General features: G+C 37.7%; 1 protein-coding gene across 1 annotated transcript in view; it reads left to right on the forward strand.

The window, feature by feature from the left end:
* The window catches only part of LOC128664902 (uncharacterized), a 182,625-nt gene that overhangs the window by 110,875 nt on the left and 52,312 nt on the right, over positions 1–19,438 (forward strand). The window contains 2 exon segments of the mRNA XM_053719694.1: positions 1,844–1,929; positions 4,831–4,972. Coding sequence (XP_053575669.1) covers positions 1,844–1,929; positions 4,831–4,972 — 228 coding nt within the window.

A 19,438-nucleotide genomic window follows, 5' to 3' on the forward strand; every position in this document is an offset into this window, starting at 1 on the left:
ATATTAAGTAACATTTTGATTTTTTATTATAACTATTGTTTTTCTCCCCTTTCATGAATTTTATAAAAAAGATTTTTTGTGACAAAAAATATTTTATTTAATACTATTTTTTATTCTTGTCTTTCCAATATATATATTGACTTTTTTCGTTTTTTGGATTTTATTTATTTTTCTCCCCTTTCATGAAACACTAAATAAGTTGATGAAAAATAATATTTAATGATTTTTTTGAATTTGATGGATGATATTTATCAATCATTTATTAACTTAGTAATATATTTTAAGATGATGTGGTACATAGTACAGTATCTGTGTTAATGTTTGTGTAAAAACATCGATAATCTTAGTGGATTTAAAGATTATACTTCCAAATAGTTATGCACAATGATATCACATAGTTCACCTTTTATTCTTATAGTAAATGTAATACAATAAGGACACTCATAAATAAACAACTGAAATTACCATGGAACAAATGTTTTTAAAAACACGAGGACTGCCCTTTTTCTGTTGCTTTAAATAGACAGTAAACACCAACATCCGTATCAGGCTTGAGAAAGGCTCCACAGAGCTGAAACGCGTTGCCACTACGGATTGGTGAATTATTTGTTGACGTCATCCCGCATTAGTGGGTGTGCAGAGAGGAGTGCACGGCTGTTAGGACGCATCATATCGAGGGAGCAAAACAACCTACTAACGGAGCAATTCCCGGTTTACTTTACCAGATAAAGTGAAGTGACTTTTCATTCTAACCAACGACTTGTGGTAAGACCTATCAAGGGGTGGTAATTACCTAAGCTCACTCAGGACGGTACGTTCGCTAGAACAAACATTTTGGGACACAAAAGAACTGTGCATATTGTGAAAAACATCAGTACTAAGAAGCACTAAATGAGACTCATTTACATCCTTTTTTTCAGTTTGAGTGTATACACATTATTCCCCCTTTTTTTTTCTGCATATATTTCCAGTACTGGAGATTTTAGGCCTTTTTTTAGTTGTTTTTTATATGTTTTATATTGAAAATCATGCATGAATTAATTCGATTTTAATTAGAAGTTCTATATATGCCTTAAAGTTTCTAATAAAATATTGCATATTTTTGAGCATTGGCTGTCTGAAGTATAATTTATTTATCTATCTGTTTAAATATACCTGTTGGTTGACACATTAACACGCCTTTAAAAAACAAACAAACTTCAGTAAGCAGTTTCTGGGGGCTAAACTTGGCGGGTGTGCATTTACATTGCGGTTTATGGGGACTATATGTTCCCAGTAACTAAATACTGTATGTATATAATTATATTTGCTGCCCATCGCTGCATGACTTACCCCCTTTACTGCGCTAGTTCTCATGCCATGTCTCACGGCATGAGAACGAGGCTCCCATTGGAGCCTATTGAAACGCGCTCTTGTGAGCGCAATGCTTCCCAGCAATACGAATGCATTGCACCTCACTTATGTGCGCTGGTATACTAAGTTGCTTTAGCGGAAGAGATATTTTGCACTCAACTTGTAATCTAGCCCTAAATGTATAAATAATGAGCAATATTACAACTAGTGACAATACCATATAGACGGGTTAAGCCTAACAACATGTCAGTTTCAGTGTTTGAGTAGGTGAGATTTTGTTTGTGACATTTATGTTCGTTACATTTATCTATAGGGGAATTTGTGATCTCAAGTCTAGAAGTCTTTTTATCGTGCAGCACATAATTGCGGTTTAACTCTTCCTCTGTGAAAAAATAAAATATATATTTTATCAGCAATATTATACTATTGTCACCTAACTAGCACAGGGAATATTCTGTAGGGGTGAAAAGTAATCTGGTTCTCATGTCAGGTTGCAGGGGATTCTGGGAAAAGAGGTGACACCATTTTTGCTACAGCGGATTAATGAGCTGACCGGCGGAAAATCTCTGGAATCCAGTATCCTTTTTTAGGAAGTTCTGAAGCATAATTAAGTTAAGAAAATGTTATGTTATACCAGGATTTATAACTGGAAATTATTCATCCCATTGCTTTCTTAAAGGGACTCAAAACTCAATTGTTTTTCTTTCATGATTCAGATAGGGCATGCAACTTTACAATTTACTTTTTTTATCTCATTTGTTTTATTCTCTTGGTATCCTTTGTTGAAAAGCATACCAGGTAGGCTCAGGAGTTGCTGATTGGTGGCTGCACATAAAAGCCTCATGTTATTGGCTTACCCATGTGCATTGCTGTTTCTTCAACAAAGGATACATAGATAATGAAGCAAATTAGATAACAGAAGTTAATTGAATAGTTGCTTAAAATTGTATCCTCTGGCCCCTATTTATCATGGTCTGTCGGACCTGATCCGACAGTGCGGATCAGGTCCGACAGACCTCGCTGAATACGGCGAGCAATACGCTCGCCGTATTCAGCATTGCACCAGCCGCTCACAAGAGCTGCTGGTGCAATGCCGCCCCCTGCAGACTCGCGGCCAATAGGCCGTCAGCAGGGGGGTGTCAATCAACCCGATCGTACTTGATCAGGTTGATTTCTGGCAATGTCTGTCCGCCTGCTCAGAGCAGGCGGACAGGTTATGGAGCAGCGGTCTTTGTGACCGCTGCTTTATAACTTGTGTTTCTGGCGAGCTTGCAGGCTCGCCAGAAACACGGGGCATCAAGCTCCAATCGGAGCTTGATAAATATGTCCCTCTGTCTGAATCATGAAATAAAAATGTTGGGTTTCATGTTCCTTTAATTAAAACAATAACGTTTTTGAAATGTATTATTATAAGTGTCCTACTATTTAAATATGCTTCCTCCTCTCCCTTCATATTACTTTCTGCAGTGCAGTGGGTTAATCACTGATCTATATGTAGCTTCCTGAGTGCTTCATCGCTGTCCAGTTAGAGCTGCCAGGTGTCCAGTATTCAACCGGACAGTCCAGTATTTCAGCAAGCTGTCCTGTAAAATCTAATACCGGACACTTAAATGCCCTTTTGTTAAAGCTTCCATGCGTGTTAGTTAAATCTTACTCTGTCTCTGTGCCCAGAAAGAAGTGACACTGCAGATGTACTGCTCAATGCGCCATTGGCAGCAAAACAATCACATTGCTAAAGGGACATGAAACCCAAATTTGTTCTTTCATTATTCAGATAGAGCATGATATTTTTAGCAACTTTCTGATTTACTCCTATTATCAATTTTTCTTTGTTCTCTTGCTATCTTTATTTGAAAAAGCAGGGATCTAAGCTAAGGAGTTGGCCCATTTTTGGTTCAGTACACTGGATAGCACTTGCTGATTGGTGGCTACATTTAGCCCCCCCCCCAATCAGCAAGCACTACCCAGATGCTGAACACAAAAAGGGGTCCTAAGCTTATAATACTGCTTTTCAAATAAAGATACAAAGAGAATGACGTAAAATTGATAATGGGAATACATTTGAAAGTTGCTCAAAATTGCTGCTCTATCTGATTCATGTAAGAAAAAATTTGTGTTACTAACCGTTATAAAATATATTATAACAGTGACGACCAACTTCCTACCACATGGGCCGCAGATCAATATTTTAGAAGCTTTAAGGGCTGCATATTCATTTATGGTTATTAAACAAACTAACATGTTCAGGGCTGTTCTTCCCTCCAGAGGGCTCTTTTGAATTGTGGTCACCCCTAAGCACACATTGTTAGTTCTACTTTTCCCGAAGGGCTGCAAAAACTAGTGCCAAGGGCTGCATGTAGTCCTCAGCCACCAGTCGGCCATTTTTTTATTAAAGGGATAGAAATGTCAAAATTGAATGCGCATAGGTGCATGTCAAATGTAAATAGATGCATTTTTGTAATATACTTCCATTAGCAAAAATGCTTCTAGTGACAGTTATTACTGGTTTTCAGCAGCATACGCACATATGCTGTGAGGCTCGTGCACCAGCATTCAAACACCACACCTTCTCAGAGAGATTTGAAATGCACTCATGCACATTTGACCTTTCTATTCCTTTAAAACACTGCTCTGAGTGTGTTATGAGGAGTGACTGGGAAAAATCACAGATTTGTTATTATGTTTTCAAGTAGAAAAGAGAAAATTCACAAATGAAACAGGCTACTATGCTCTGAGTTTTAACTATTGAAAGTAAGAGAGTAAAACATTGATGTGTATGTGTAACTGGCAGTAAAGGGGTCAAATCACTGTTGTATGTGTGTTACTGGCAGTCAGTGAGGTAATATAATAGTTTATTTGAGCGTTACTGACATTCAATGGCATAAAACACTACTCAGTTGTGAACAATTTAATATGGCAAGGCTCACGGATAGACCCTAATATAGAGCGTTTAGGAGGGGTCATTGTGTGACCTCCACCTTCCACTCATTCCCAGTCACTAACAGGTGGTCCAGTATTTACTTGCAGGATCGCTTACAACCCTATGTCCTGTAATGTGGTTGCTGGTAACCAATTGGTTAAACCACTGTTTGTGTGTGTTACTGGCAGCTATGAAGATAATTTACTGTTGTGTGCTACAGTTAACTAAGGCTTAAATCATTGTGACTACATCACTGGTGCTTACGTATTTTCATATGTTTGGTCAACATTTTTCTGGCTACTAAATTTTTTGGACTTGGTCCTACTTATAAATGTATCAAAACCCTGAGTCGGAGTCTGCCTGCCTGGAAGAAGTTAATAATTGATATAAGTGTCTCTGATTGGAAGGAGTTAATACATATCTGCTTATCTGCAAGAGATTTGTATGAGACAAATGTGAGTGGAGCGTGATGTGGTGATGTCAGTGTCTAATGCAATGCGATTCCGTAATACACCACTATGGCTAGTTATTTATTTCCATACAGCACTCCTGTGCAGATATTGCTCTAATAAAGAATAACGCTGGAGTAGGCAGCCGTATTGCAGTGGCCCTCAGCAAGATACAAAAGAGTAAAGGAGGCCGAGAAAGGATTCAGTCTGTCTAAGGCAGCGGGAAGAAACCGATGCTGAATCCAGGCCGGTAAGTTAGTTACAGTGACACTAAAATCATTAAAGGGACAGTAAAGTCAAAATTAATCTTTCATGATTCAGATAGGGCATGTCATTTTAAACAACTTTCCAGTTTAATTTTTATCATCAAAGTTGCTTTGATCTCTTGTTATTCGTTGTTGAAAGCTAAACCTAGTAAGGCTCATAAGCTAATATCTAAGCGTTGAAGGCCCGCCTCTTATCTCAGTGCAATTTGACAGTTTTTCACAGCTAGACAGCGCTAGTTCATGTGTGTCATATAGATAAACATTGTGCTCACCCCTGTGGAATTCTTTATAAGTCAGCACTGATTGGCCAAAATGCAAGTCTGTCAAAAGAACTGAAATAAGGGGGCAGGCTACAGAGGCTTAGGTACAAGGTAATCACAGAGATAAAAAGTGTATTAATATAACCGTGCTGGTTATGCAAAACTGGGGAATGGGTAATAAAGGGATTTTGTAGCTTTTTAAACAATAAACATTCTGGAGAAGACAGTCCCTTTAATCATTTGCATTGCACAAGAATACATTTATTTCTCAAGCATTAAAAATGTCAATTTGTTAGCAAAATTTGCATAGTTTTACATTTCACCTACACTACACAACGGGGCACATGTATCAAGGTCTGTCGGACCTGATCCGACAGTGCGGATCAGGGTCCGCCAGACCCTCGCTGAATACGGCGAGCAATACGCTCGCCGTATTCAGCATTGCACCAGCAGCTCTGGTGCAATGCTGAATGCTGGTGCAACGCCGCCCCTCTGCAGACTCGCGGCCAATCGGCCGCCAGCAGGGGGGTGTCAATCAACACGATCGTACTCGATCGGGTTGATTTCCGGCGATGTCAGAGCAGGCGAACAGGTTATGGGAGCAGCGATCTTTGTGACCGCTGCTTCATAACTGCTGTTTCTGGCGAGCCTGCAGGCTCGCCAGAAACACGGGGCATCAAGCTCCATACGGAGCTTGATACATATGCCCCAATCTCTCTACAGACAGTGGAAAAATTATGATTTTCAGAGTTAAATTACAGACAAAGCAGGCAAAATAAATAATGAAAGTGCATTGCAAAGTTTTATTTATTGTACAGAATTAAACATTTTATGGAGTATAACATTGTGAGTTTAATGTCCCTTTTTAATAGTCTAGATAGTGGACCATAAAGAAATCATATAATAGATTAATAATTCACTGGTGATAAACACAGCTCTCTAAACCCTATAAAACCTAAACTGTTGTACTTAGTTTAGTTTCAAGGTGCGAGGGAGGTTAGCATGTTTATCCTTTATAAAAACAAAAACTGTTTGTTACCTATACAGCAAAGTGTTTAATCCTAATAACTTTCATTGCTTTCTAGGTTGTTATTGGAGGAATTAATGTTGACTTCATAGCAAAGGCATGCTAAACAACGATATGGTGGTATGCAATAATATTACTTATAATCTCATTTCAGTTTGCCACATATAAAGATTTAGAGGCCTACTTATCAAGCCGTCAACTGTGCTGCATTCGACGGCACCAATACACTCGCCTAACAACGACCTGAATACGATCTCCATATTTATAAAAAAAGCCGCGCAACAAGTACGGGGCGATGAACAGCGGACTGTTGTTAGCTAACAGTCATCGATCTCGCTGCTATTCTGCTTTTTCCCAACTTTATTTATACCCTGTCACTAAACACCGCACTATACCAAAATGTTTAACCCCTATCCCGCCGCTCCAGGACCCCGCAGCAGACTCTAATAAAGTTATTAACCCCTATCCCGCCGCTCCCCGGGAGCCCAACCCAACTCTTAACCCCTATCCCGCTGCTCCCTGAGCCCACCGCAACTAAATAAATGTATTAACCCCTAAACCTCTGGCCTCCCCACATCACTACCACTTACTAAACCTATTAACCCCTAAACCGCCAGCCCCCCCATCGCCATAAACTACATTAAGCTATTAACCCCCTAAACCTAACAACCCACTAACTTTATATTAAATATTAACTCATCCCTATCTTATAATACATTTAAACTTACCTTTAGAATTAAATTAAACTATATTACACTATTAATTAACCTGCCCTTACTATTATCCTAAAATTACATTAAATTATATTAAACTACTAATTAACCTACCCTAACTATTATACTAAAATTACATTAAATTATATTACATATTTAAACACCTAACCCTACTCAAATTATTTAAATCTACTATTAAAATTTACTAAGTTACAAAAAAACTAACAACTTAGTTACACAAAATAAAAAACACTAAGTTACAAAAAATAAAAAACACTAAGTTACACAAAATAAAAAATAAACTATCAAATATTTAAACTAATTACACCTAATCTAATAGCCCTATCAAAATAAAAAAGCCCCCCCCAAAATAAAAAAATCCCTAGCCTACAATAAACTACCAATGGCCCTTAAAAGGGCCTTTTGCGGGGGCATTGCCCCAAAGAAATCAGCTCTTTTACCTGTAAATAAAAATACAAATACCCCCCCAACAGTAAAACTCACCACCCACACAACCAACCCCCCCAAATAAAAACCTATGTAAAAAACCTAAGCTCCCCATTGCCCTGAAAAGGGCATTTGGACGGGCATTGCCCTTAAAAGGGCATTTAGCTCTTTTTCAGCCCAAACCCCTAATCTAAAATTAAAACCCCACCCAATAAACCCTTAAAAAAACCTAACACTAACCCCCGAAGATCCACTTACAGTTTGTAAAGACCCAACATCCATCCTCAACGAAGCGGCAGAAGTCCTCAGCGAAGCTGGGAGAAGTCTTCATCCAATCGGGCCGAAGTCTTCATCCAAGCCGGCAGAAGTCTTCATCCAGACGGCATCTTCTATCTTCAAGACATCCGGCGCGGCACATCCTCCTCTACTTCCAACGTCTTCTGAACAATTAAGTTTCCCTTTAAATGACGTCATCCAAGATGGTGTCCCCTTACATTCCGATTGGCTGATAGAATTATATCAGCCAATAGGAATTAAGGTGGAAAAAATCCTATTGGCTGTTGCAATCAGCCAATAGGATTGAGCTTTCATCCTATTGGCTGATCCAATGTTATTTAGTTGCGGTGGGGTCCGGGAGCGGCGGGGATAGGGGTTAATAACTTTATTTAGTTGCGGTGATGTCCGGGAGCGGCAGGATAGAGGTTAATATATTTATTTAGTTGCGGTGGGGTCTGGGAGCGGCGGGATAGGGATTAATTGGTTTAGTAAGTGGTAGTCATGTGGGAGGCAGGGGTTTAGGGGTTAATATATTTATTTAGTTGCGGAGGGCTCCGGGAGCGGCTGTATAGGGGTTAATAACTTTATTTAGTTGCGGCGATGTCCGGGAGCGGCGGGATAGGGGTTAATATACTTATTTAGTTGCGGGTGGGGTCGGGAGCGGCGGGATAGGGGTGTAGGCTTTGATAAATGAAGCGAATCAGGCTCGCCACAATTACGCTGCGGAATTCCAGCGTATTTGCGGTTGACGGCTTGATAAAAAGGCCTCTCAGTCTAGTGAAAAGAATAAACAAGTAGCGCACTAACATTAGCGAAAGCGTGATATTGCAATATTGTACCCGCATTAACTTGCACTCATATTACCAGTTAAAAGTAATCTCGACCGCACAAACTAAATTTGCACTTGGCGGGTTAGTGCGACTGAAGTCCTCGAGTAAAGGGTTAGAGCTAAAAAAAAGTTGCACCAAACACAACATAAATACTTTAAAATAAAGTGTTACATTCATATATACACTATCTAATAAAATTATTCATATAAATATTAATAGAAAAATATTTAAAATGGTTAAAAGGTTTATGGTAAATGACAAGGTATTTGACTGGAAAGGGTTATAATGTGTGTATATATATATATATATATATATATATATATATATATATATATATATATACACCCTGTTCCAAATTATTATGCCAATGATATCTTTCTCATTTACCTAAATAATTGATGTAAACAACAGTCAGCATAATTCTCATGTTATCAACTATTAAGAGTACAATTCAAATTTTATTGAACAAACCTCCTAATGATAACAGTATTTTTTTTCAAAATAAAAAAAAACTTACAATGCACTGTTCCAAATTATTACGCACAGTAAGTTTCAAAACACTTTATAGGTTGTAAAGAACTGAAAATTGTCATTTGTTGTGTTTGCAGCATATTTACTTTAATCAAAAGCTATTCCAATCAAACTTTGAACAACATTTTAACTTTTTAAACATTTTAACAGGTCACGTTACATTTTAACATAGGACCCCTTATTTGATAGCAGCTTCACAAGTCATCCATTGAACTTGTGAGTTTTTGGACAGGTTCTGCTTGAATTTGTTTGCAAGATGACAGAATAGCCTCCCTGCTGCTGTTTGGATGTAAACTTGCCTCCCACCCTCATAGATCTTTTGTTTGAGGATGCTCCAAAGGTTCCTCAATAGGATTGAGGTCAGTGGAGGATGGAGGCCACACCATGACTTTCTCTCCTTTTATCCCCATAGCAGCCATTGATGCAGAGGTATTCTTTGCAGCATGAGATGGTGCATTGTCATGCATGAAGATGATTTTATTACGGAAAGCATAGTTCTTCCTTCTGTACCAGGGAAGGGAGTGGTCAGTCAGGAACTCCACATACTTTGCAGAGGTAATCTTTACACCTTTGGGGACCCCTAAAGGGGGCCGACCAGCAATCTTCCCATGATTCTCCGGCCCAAAACATGACTCCACCACCGCCTTGCTGACGTCGCAGCCTTGTTGGAAACAGGTGGTGGCCGTCCACCAACCATCCACTACTCCATCCATCTGGACCATCCAGGGTTGCACGGCACTCATCAGTGAACAGAACTGTTTGAAATTAGTCTTCAATGTATTTTTTCTGCCCAATGCAGCCATTTTCTGCTTGTGAGCATTGGTTAGTGGTGGCCGAATTGAAGGTTTATGCACAGTTGCAAGACTCTGGAGGACTCTACCCACCTTGATGTCCGTGGGACTCCAGAGGCAACCAGCAGCTTCAAATATCTGTTTGCTGCTATGTAATGGTATTTTAGCAAGCTGCTCTCTTGATCCGATGCATGGATCAGGCAGAAATCTTCCTCAATGTGCCTTTATCTGCACAAACCAGTCTGTGCTCTGAATCAGCCACAAATCTCTTAATAGTGCAATGATCACGCTTAAGTTTCGTGAAATATCTAATGTTTTCATACCTCGTCCAAGGCATTGAACTATTTCACTCTTTTCGGCAGCAGAGAGATCCTTTATCTTCCCCATATTGCTTGAAAAATGGTGCTCTGCTTAATAATGTGGAACACCCTCCTTTAGTAGTTTTTCCTTTAATTGGGCTCACCTGGCAATCTAATTATCACAGGTGTCCGAGATTGTTTTCCAGTGATCAAAAAGAGCCCCTGAGACACAATGCCATCCATGAGTTAAATAAAAAAAAATAAAAAAAATTAATCTTTGTGACACTGAAATAGAATTTGCATAATAATTTGGAACAGGGTGTATATACACACACGTCTAAATATGTATTTATTTATGTTATATATATATATATATTTATGTGTTTATATGTGTATATATCTATGTGTATACACACACACACATATATATATATAACACACACACACACAAACACTTTGGAGCTATTTTCACCCAAATTACTTGAACATTTTTTTTAATTGAATACAGGTAGCCCTCAGTTTACGCCGGGGTTAGGTTCCAGAAGGAATGGTTGTAAATCGAAACCATTGTAAATTGAAACCCAGTTTATAATGTAAGTCAATGGGAAGTGAGGGAGATAGGTTCCAGGCCCCTCTCATAAATTGTCATAAGTAACACCTAATATATTATTTTTAAAGCTTTGAAATGAAGACTTTAAAATGCTAAACAGCATTTATAACCTAATAAAAATAAATCACACAACACAGAATATATTATTAAACTAAGTTAAATGAACAAAAACATTTGCTAAACAAACATTATAAACCTACTAAAATAATCACACAACACAGACTTCACTTGCATTTTTTCTGCTAAACAGTTATTTCTATGTATTCCAATCTGGACTGATTTATAGACAGGAAGATCTTGTTCCTTTGAAATCTGCTCGATAGCTCAGGTCTGGTTAAACTGATTAATTTCAGCTTGCTTGGCTTTGCTGCAACACAAGCGGACAGCTCCACCCACTGGATATTTTAATAAATGCACTGCTTCTCAATGCTTTTCAATAGCAGTCACATGACTGGAAAAAAGGTTGTTATTCTGAAACAGTGTAAATTGAACCGTTGTAAAACGAGGGCCACCTGTATTAATATGAATTATGTTTTTTTACTTTGTTTTTACTATAAATATTTTACATTCCAATGTTCTTCTCTTAGAAGAAAATGTTCTTGGTATTTAGAAATATTCATCTCTTTATATATCTGTATATATATATATATATATATATATATATATATATATATTAATATATATATATATATATCTATATATATATATATATCTTTATATATATAATATCTATGCCCTGAAATATTTATATTGATATATAGGTATAGATATATGTTTTACAAAAATAATTCAGATATTATAAAAAATATATATTTATAAATAAAAAAATTTTTTTTTTAATTTATTGAAACATAAGAATGTAAAATATTCATTACTCACTTCGGGTTAGAGATGTAGGTCTAATGCGGTGTCGGGGTTAGAGAGCGAATGATAAGTGTTAGGTTTATTTTGAAGTTTTCGCGCTCCATTGAAGTCTATGGGGAGAAGAAGTTGGCACGGTTGTGATATCCAAAGTCTGAAGTAGCAGGTCGGGCTTTCACTTGCGTGCAAACAATTTACTTCAATTTGTAATCCACGCTCTAACCTGTGTTTAAAGTTTTACTTCTGGTGATGTCTGCGCGCGAGTGAAAGCTCTAAATAGCGCACTACTTGTAAACTGGCCCATAATAAGAGGCATCTGTAGATTGGCAATGCACTTCCACTCCAGAGTTGAAAATGGCTGGTGATTTGCAGCTACGCAAATATTCCACTCGTGATTGGCTCACCAGATGTGTTCTTCTAAGTCCCAGTTGTTGCTCTAGAGCCAACTTTAACAATGAGTAAGATTACAATTCTTTAGAAAAATGTATCTATTTTTTTTTCAACAGAATATCACAATTATCCCCTTAAAGGGATATTCCAGTCAAAATTTAAATGGACATAGATGAATTACATCTTTGAATAGAAACATATTTACAATAGGGCTGCACGATTAATCGCATATGCGATTTTAAAACCACGAGAGTTTGCGATTTTTTCCTAAATAAAAATAATCCTCAGAAGTGGCTATAATATTGATTTGTTTGTGATTTCTTGCAAACCAGCTCCATCTAGTGGTTGCTTTTAGCACACATTTGTAAAATGGCTGTTTTTTACTTTCACTTTCTGTTCTCATAAGCAGCCGATCAATCTAGAAGTCTAAAAGCAGAGCCCATGCAGAAATGAACAGGAGAGAAAGCCACTTACTTATATTTCCCACTAGGGACGTCTTTAGTCTGAAACTTAGGCTATGTAAACATTATGGAACCTCTCACACAATCTCCTGCTCCTCTGAGAAAGGGCTCAAATACATAGCAGATGCAGTTAACCCCACGGCTCCTAAAAAGGCTTAAAACTGCAGTCCCGTCTGCTACTGGGTTAACTTAACTGCATCTACAATGTTTTTTTTATTTATATATATCTGTGTGCAACTGTGTATGTGATTGTATATTATATATGTGTGTGTGTGTATATGTATATATATATATATATATATATATATATATATATAATTGTGTGTGTGTATGTGGCTTATACTGCTTCATTTGTTAATCATACCAGTGTCCACTGTTAGAATGACTGTCCAAGAAAACATGACAATGTTGTGTGTGATAAGACCTAATAACTGGCTAGTGGCTACTATTTAATCACATCACAGACAGCAAATTTTATTTTAACTATTTTGTGGTTTGTATTTTTATGCTCCAAGAGTGTATTGGACATTGAGAAACATGTACATTAAGATTCTGTAGTGTTAATTAAACTTTAGAATGCAAAATGAAGGTGTTATAGTCATTTATAAGAAAATTGCGATTAAATCGCAATCACGTTTTTTTTTTTTTCAAAAAAATCGCAGGTTTTTTTTTCAAAAAAATCGGGATTTTTTTTTTTGCCCAGCCCTAATTTAGCATATACATGTATTGGCAAAAATGCTTCTAGTAAAAGTTATCACTGTCATTTTTCTTTCATGTAATTGGCCAAGAGCTAGTGACGTATGATAGTTTTCAGTACTGGTTTGGCTATCTGTGGATGGGTGTCTTTCGGTAAGTATGTATCATTGTTTTTATAACACTCTCAGTTATGGTTTGGCGCTTCATGTATTAATATAAAGTTTTAAATATATGTATTTTACTTTATTTGCCATGAATCAGTTCTATGTGTATTTCCCTTTGCAGTCCAGCAGTTTAGGAAGTTTTGTCTTACCTGGGGTATAGTCTTTTTTTCAAATTTGACTTGTTTTTTCTTGGAAAACTTGCTGGCAAATTAGGCTTGCGAGGTGCAAAATGCTGTTATTTATTGTTTCATTCTTGGCACGAGAAATTTTGGGGCGCGAATGTGCGTCTGTCATGATGCAAGTTCGTCATTTCCTGCGTCTTAGTTGACGCTAGGTTGTTTGGCGCGAAATTGTGTTTGTTATGACGCGAGTTGCATCATTTCCGAATGTTTGTTGGTGCCAAAAATGTCTCCGCTTCCTTTCGCGTTGTGCATCATTCTTGGCACCAAAATATTTAGTTTTATTTTACCTCACTTCCTATATGCTCCTTGCCTTCTTTATGCTCAGAGAGCTATGCTATTTGCTTTTTTTTGCCAATTTTAGCATTTGCATTTTTTCCTATTCCTGAAACTGCTATATATGGAAATAAGATATATCTGTTTAATGTTATTTTTCTTTTTTTACATTTTACAAGATGTCTCAATCTGATCCTATCTCAGAAGCTGCTGTAGGAACTATGCTGCCTGAACACAGTTCTACCAAAGCTAAGTGTATCTGTTGTAAGCTAGTGGAGATTATATCTCAAGCTTTAGTATGTAACAGTTGTCACGATAAGCTTTTGAATGCAGAAAAGTTTTCTATTAGTGCTAGTACAGTATCTGTTGTTCCTTCAACATCTAAAGAACATGAAATCCCTGTTGATTTGAAAAATTATATTGCTGATGCGATACAGAAGGCTATGGCTGCTATACCTCCTTCAAGTAAACGTAAAAGGTCTTTTAAAACTTCTCATAATACTGATGAAATTTGTAATGACCGACAACATACTGATATATCCTCCTCTGATGAGGATCTCTCTGACTCAGAAGATCCTACTTCAGACATTGACACTGATAAATCATCTTTTTAAGATTGAGTATATTCGTTCTTTGTTAAAAGAAGTGTTAATAACTTTGGATATTGAGGAGTCTGGTCCTCTTGATAATAAATCCAGCACATGTTTAAATTCTGTTTATAAACCTCCTGTGACTACTCCTGAAGTTTTTTTCTGTTCCTGATGCTATTTCTGATGTGATTTCTAAGGAATGGTCTAAGCCTCGTACTTCTTTTGTTCCTTCTTCAAGGTTTAAAAAGTCGTATCCTTTGCCAGTGGCTAAATTCGAATTTTGGGGAAAAGTCCCTAAGGTTGATGGGGCTATTTCTACTCTTGCTAAACGTACTACTATTCCTATGGTAGATAGTGCCTCTTTTAAGGATCCTTTACATAGGAAGATTGAATCTTATCTAAGGAAAGCTTATTTGCATTCTGGCTATATGCTCAGACCTGCCATTTCTATGGCTGATGTTGCGGCTGCATCAATTTTTTGGTTGGATAGCTTAGCACAACGGGAAAAAGACTCTGATTTGCATAGCATTGTTCGTTTGCTTCAACATGCTAATCATTTTTATCTGTGATGCTATTTTTTATATCATCAAGATTAATGTTAAATCTATGTCTTTGGCTATTTTAGCTAGAAGAGTTTTATGGCTCAAATCATGGAATGGTGACATGGTATCTAAATCTAGGTTACTATCTCTTTCATTCCAGGGTATTAATTTGTTTGGTTCCCAGTTGGATTAAATTATTTGCACTATTACTGGGGGGAAGGGAATTTTTTTGCTTCAAGATAAAAAGTCTAAAGGCAAATCTAAAGCTTCTAATCGGTTTTGTTCCTTTTGTCAGAATAGAGAACAGAAAACCATTCCTTCCCCTAAAGACTCTGGCTCCAATTGGAAGACATCCTCGAGTTGGAATAAATCCAAGCCTTACAAGAAACCAAAGCCAGCCCCCAAGACTGCATGAAGGTGCGGCCCTCGATCCAGTTCTGCTGGTGGGGGGCATATTGAAGTTATTTCAAGACGTTTGGGCAGGTTCCATTCAGAATCATTGGATTCAGAATATTGTCCTCCCAGGGGTATCAAATAAGTTTCAGAATAAGACCTCCTGTGAGGAAGATTTTTCTCTCTCATGTTCCAACAAATCCTGTGAAAGCTCAGGCTTTTCTGAAGTGTGTTTTCAGATCTAGAGCTTTCAGGAGTGATTGTACCAGTTCCAATTCTGGAACAGGGTCTGGGTTTTTATTCAAATCTATTCATTGTCCCAAAGAAGGAAAATTCTTTCAGACCAGTTCTGGATCTGAAGTTTTTGAATCATTTTGAGTCCCAACTTTCAAGATGTTGACTGTAAGGACTATTCTGCCTTTTGTTCAGCAAGGTCATTACATGTCCTCAATAGACTTACAGGATGCGTATCTTCATATTCCGATTCATCCAGACCACTATCGGTTTCTGAAATTCTCTTTTCTAGACAAGCATTACCAGTTTGTTGCTCTTCTATTTGGCCTAGCAACAGCTCCAAGAATCTTTTCGAAGGTTCTCGGTGCCCTTTTATCTGTAATCAGAGAGCAGGGTGTTGCAGTGTTTCCTTATTTGGACAATATCTTGGTACTGGCTCAATCTTTTCATTTAGCAGAATCTCACACAAATCAACTTGTGTTGTTTCTTCAAAGACATGGTTGGAGGATCAATTTACCAAAGAGTTCCTTGATTCCTCAGACAAGGGTCACCTTTTTAGGTTTCCAGATAAATTCAATGTCCATGACTTTGTCTTTAACAAACAAGAGACGAATGAAATTGGTTTCTGCTTGTCGAAATCTTCAGTCTCGATCACTCCCTTCAGTGGCTATGTGCATGGAAGTTTTAGGTCTCATGACTGCAGCATCGGACGTGATCTTCTTTGCTTGTTTTCATATGAGACCTCTGCAGCTTTGCATGCTGACTCAATGGTTCAGGGATTATACTTGGATATCACAGTTTATATACTTAAATCCCAACATTAAACTCTCTCTGTCCTGGTGGTTAGTCCCATCATCAGATTATTCAAGGGCCTCTTTTGTTCATCCTGCCTGGACTGTGATTTCAACAGATGCAAGTCTCACAGGTTGGGGAGCTGTCTGGGGGTCTCTGACAGCACAAGGAGTTTGGAATCCTCAAGAAGCGAGGTTACCCATCAATATTTTAGAACTCTGTGCTATTCTCAGGACTCTTCAGGCTTGGCCGCTATTAAAGAGAGAATTATTAATTCATTTTCAGACAGACAATATCACAGCTGTGGCATATGTCAATCATCAAGGGGGGACTCACAGTCCTTTAGCGATGAAAGAAGTATCTCAGACTTTTTTGGGCAGAATCCAACTCCTGTCTAATTTATGTGATTACATATTCCAGGTGTAGACAATTGGGAAGCGGATTATCTCAGTCGTCAGTCTTTACATCCACTTCCTTTAAGACCAGACCTTCTGTCTCAAGGGCTGGTTTTTCCATCAGGATCTCAAATCGCTAAATTTAGGTATGAAAATTGAACGCTTAGTGCTTAGTCATAGAGGTTTCTCTGTCTCAGTGATTAATACTATGCTACAGGCTTGTAAGTCTGTTTCAAGAAAGATTTATTATCGGGTTTGGAAAACCTATATTTCATGGTGTTTTTCTCATAAATTCTTTTAGAATTCCTAGAATTTTACAGTTTCTTCAGGATGGTTTGGATAAAGGTTTGTCTGCAAGTACTTTGAAGGGACAAATCTCTAATCTTTCTGTTTTATTTCACAGAAAGATTGCTAAACTTCCTGATATTCACTGTTTTGTTCAGGCTTTGGTTCGTATCAAGCCTGTTATCAAATCAATCTCTCCTTGTGTCTTAATTTGGTTTTGAAGGCTTTGCGGGCTCCTCCTTTTGAGCCTATGCATTCTTTGGAAAGTGTTGTTTCTTTTTGGCTATCTCTTTGGAAAGTGTTGTTTCTTTTGGCTATTTCTTCAGCTAGAAGAGTTTCTGAATTGTCTGCTCTCTCTTGTGAGTCTCCTTTATGATTTTATATCAGGATAAGGCTGTTTTGTGGACTTCGTTTAAATTTCTTCCTAAAGTTGTGAATTCTAACAACATTAGTAGGGAAATTGTTGTTCCTTCCTTGTATCCTAATCCCAAGGATACTCTTGAAAGATCTTTACATTCTTTGGATGTTGTAAGAGCTTTGAAATATTATATCAAAGCTACTAAAGATTTCAGGAAGACTTCTAGTCTATTTGTTGTTTTTTCTGGTCCTAGGAAAGGTCAGAAAGCCTCTTCCATTTCTTTGGCATCTTGGTTATAGCTTTTTGATTCACAAGGCTTATTAGAGGCGGGATAGTCTCCGCCTCAGAGAATTACAGCTCATTCTACTAGATCAGTCGACACTTCTTGGGCTTTTAAGAATGAAGCTTTGGTTGATCAGATTTGCAAAGCAGCAACTTGGTCTTCTTTGCATACATTTACTAAATTTTACCATTTTGTTTTATTTGCTTCTTCGGAAGCAGTCTTTGGTAGAAAAGTTCTTCAGGCAGCTGTCTCAGTTTGATTCTTCTGCTTATGATTTAAGTTTTTTCTTGAAATGTATGTGAAATTTATAAGAAAGTCTTATTTTTTTGTGAATTTCATTTTTTCAGCAGAAATAGCTGTTTTTATTTTTTCCCTCCCTTTCAAGTGACTCTTCTGTGGTCTCCCACATCTTGGGTATTTCTATCCCATACGTCACTAGCTCATGAACTCTTGCCAATTACATGAAAGAAAACATAATTTATGTAAGAACTTACCTGGTAAATTAATTTCTTTCATATTGGCAAGAGTCCATGAGGCCCACCCTTTTTTATGGTGGTTATGATTTTGTATAAAAGCACAATTTTATTTCCAGTTCCTCTTTTTGTATGCTTTTTTACTCCTTATTTTATCACCCCACTACTTGGCTATTCGTTAAATGAATTGTGGGTTTGGTGAGGGATGTATTTATAGGCATTTTGAGGTTTGGGAAACTTTGCCCCTCCTGGTAGGATTGTATATCCCATATGTCACTAGCTCATGGACTCAATATGAAAGAAATTAATTTATCAGGTAAGTTCCTACATAAAGTATGTTTTCTTTGCACGTGCATCTGAAGGATAGCTATATATTCTCAGTGTACCAGCATTTTAAGTACTGCAGCTGCTCAGTACACCAGTGGGCTTGTATCATGTCAGTATTTAACATACTGAGTCATTACCAGATGGTAAAAGCACATTAGGCTCTCTAAGCAAGTGCTGTTTTTAAAATGCTGGTGCACGGTGCATACTTAAGTACACTTGAAACAGCTATAGCTTTAATTAAAGCATTTCTTTCCTAAGATACAGTGAGTCCACAGAATCATCAATTACTATTGGGAATATCACTTCTGGCCAGCAGGAGGAGGCAAAGAGCACTACAGCAAAGCTGTTATATGTCACTTCCCTTCCCACAATCTCCAGTCATTCTCTTTGCCTTCAGGTGCAAGGAGGAGATGATTTTGGACAGAAATTTTAATCAGGAAATTGTTGTTCCTTCTGTTTGTCGTAATTCTTCTTTTCTGAAGAACGTTTGTTGTACAACTTGGTGGTTGTGCATGCTTTAAAATTTTATTTACAGGCGACTAAGGATTTTCTCCAGTCTTCTGCCTTGTTTGTTTGTTTCTCTGGGAAACGTAAGGGTCAGAAAGCTTCTGCTACTTCTCTCTGGTTGAGAAGTATAATTTATTTTGCTTACGAGACTGCTGGGCAGCAGTCTCCTGAGAGAACTACAGCTCATTCCACAAGGGCTGTCTCTTTCTCCAACATAGGTGTGTCCGGTCCACGGCGTCATCCTTACTTGTGGGATATTCTCTTCCCCAACAGGAAATGGCAAAGAGCCCAGCAAAGCTGGTCACATGATCCCTCCTAGGCTCCGCCTACCCCAGTCATTCTCTTTGCCGTTGTACAGGCAACATCTCCACGGAGATGGCTTAGAGTTTTTTAGTGTTTAACTGTAGTTTTTATTATTCAATCAAGAGTTTGTTATTTTAAAATAGTGCTGGTATGTACT

This window comes from Bombina bombina, chromosome 6 (genome assembly GCF_027579735.1).
Source record: "Bombina bombina isolate aBomBom1 chromosome 6, aBomBom1.pri, whole genome shotgun sequence".
Taxonomy (NCBI): domain Eukaryota; kingdom Metazoa; phylum Chordata; class Amphibia; order Anura; family Bombinatoridae; genus Bombina; species Bombina bombina.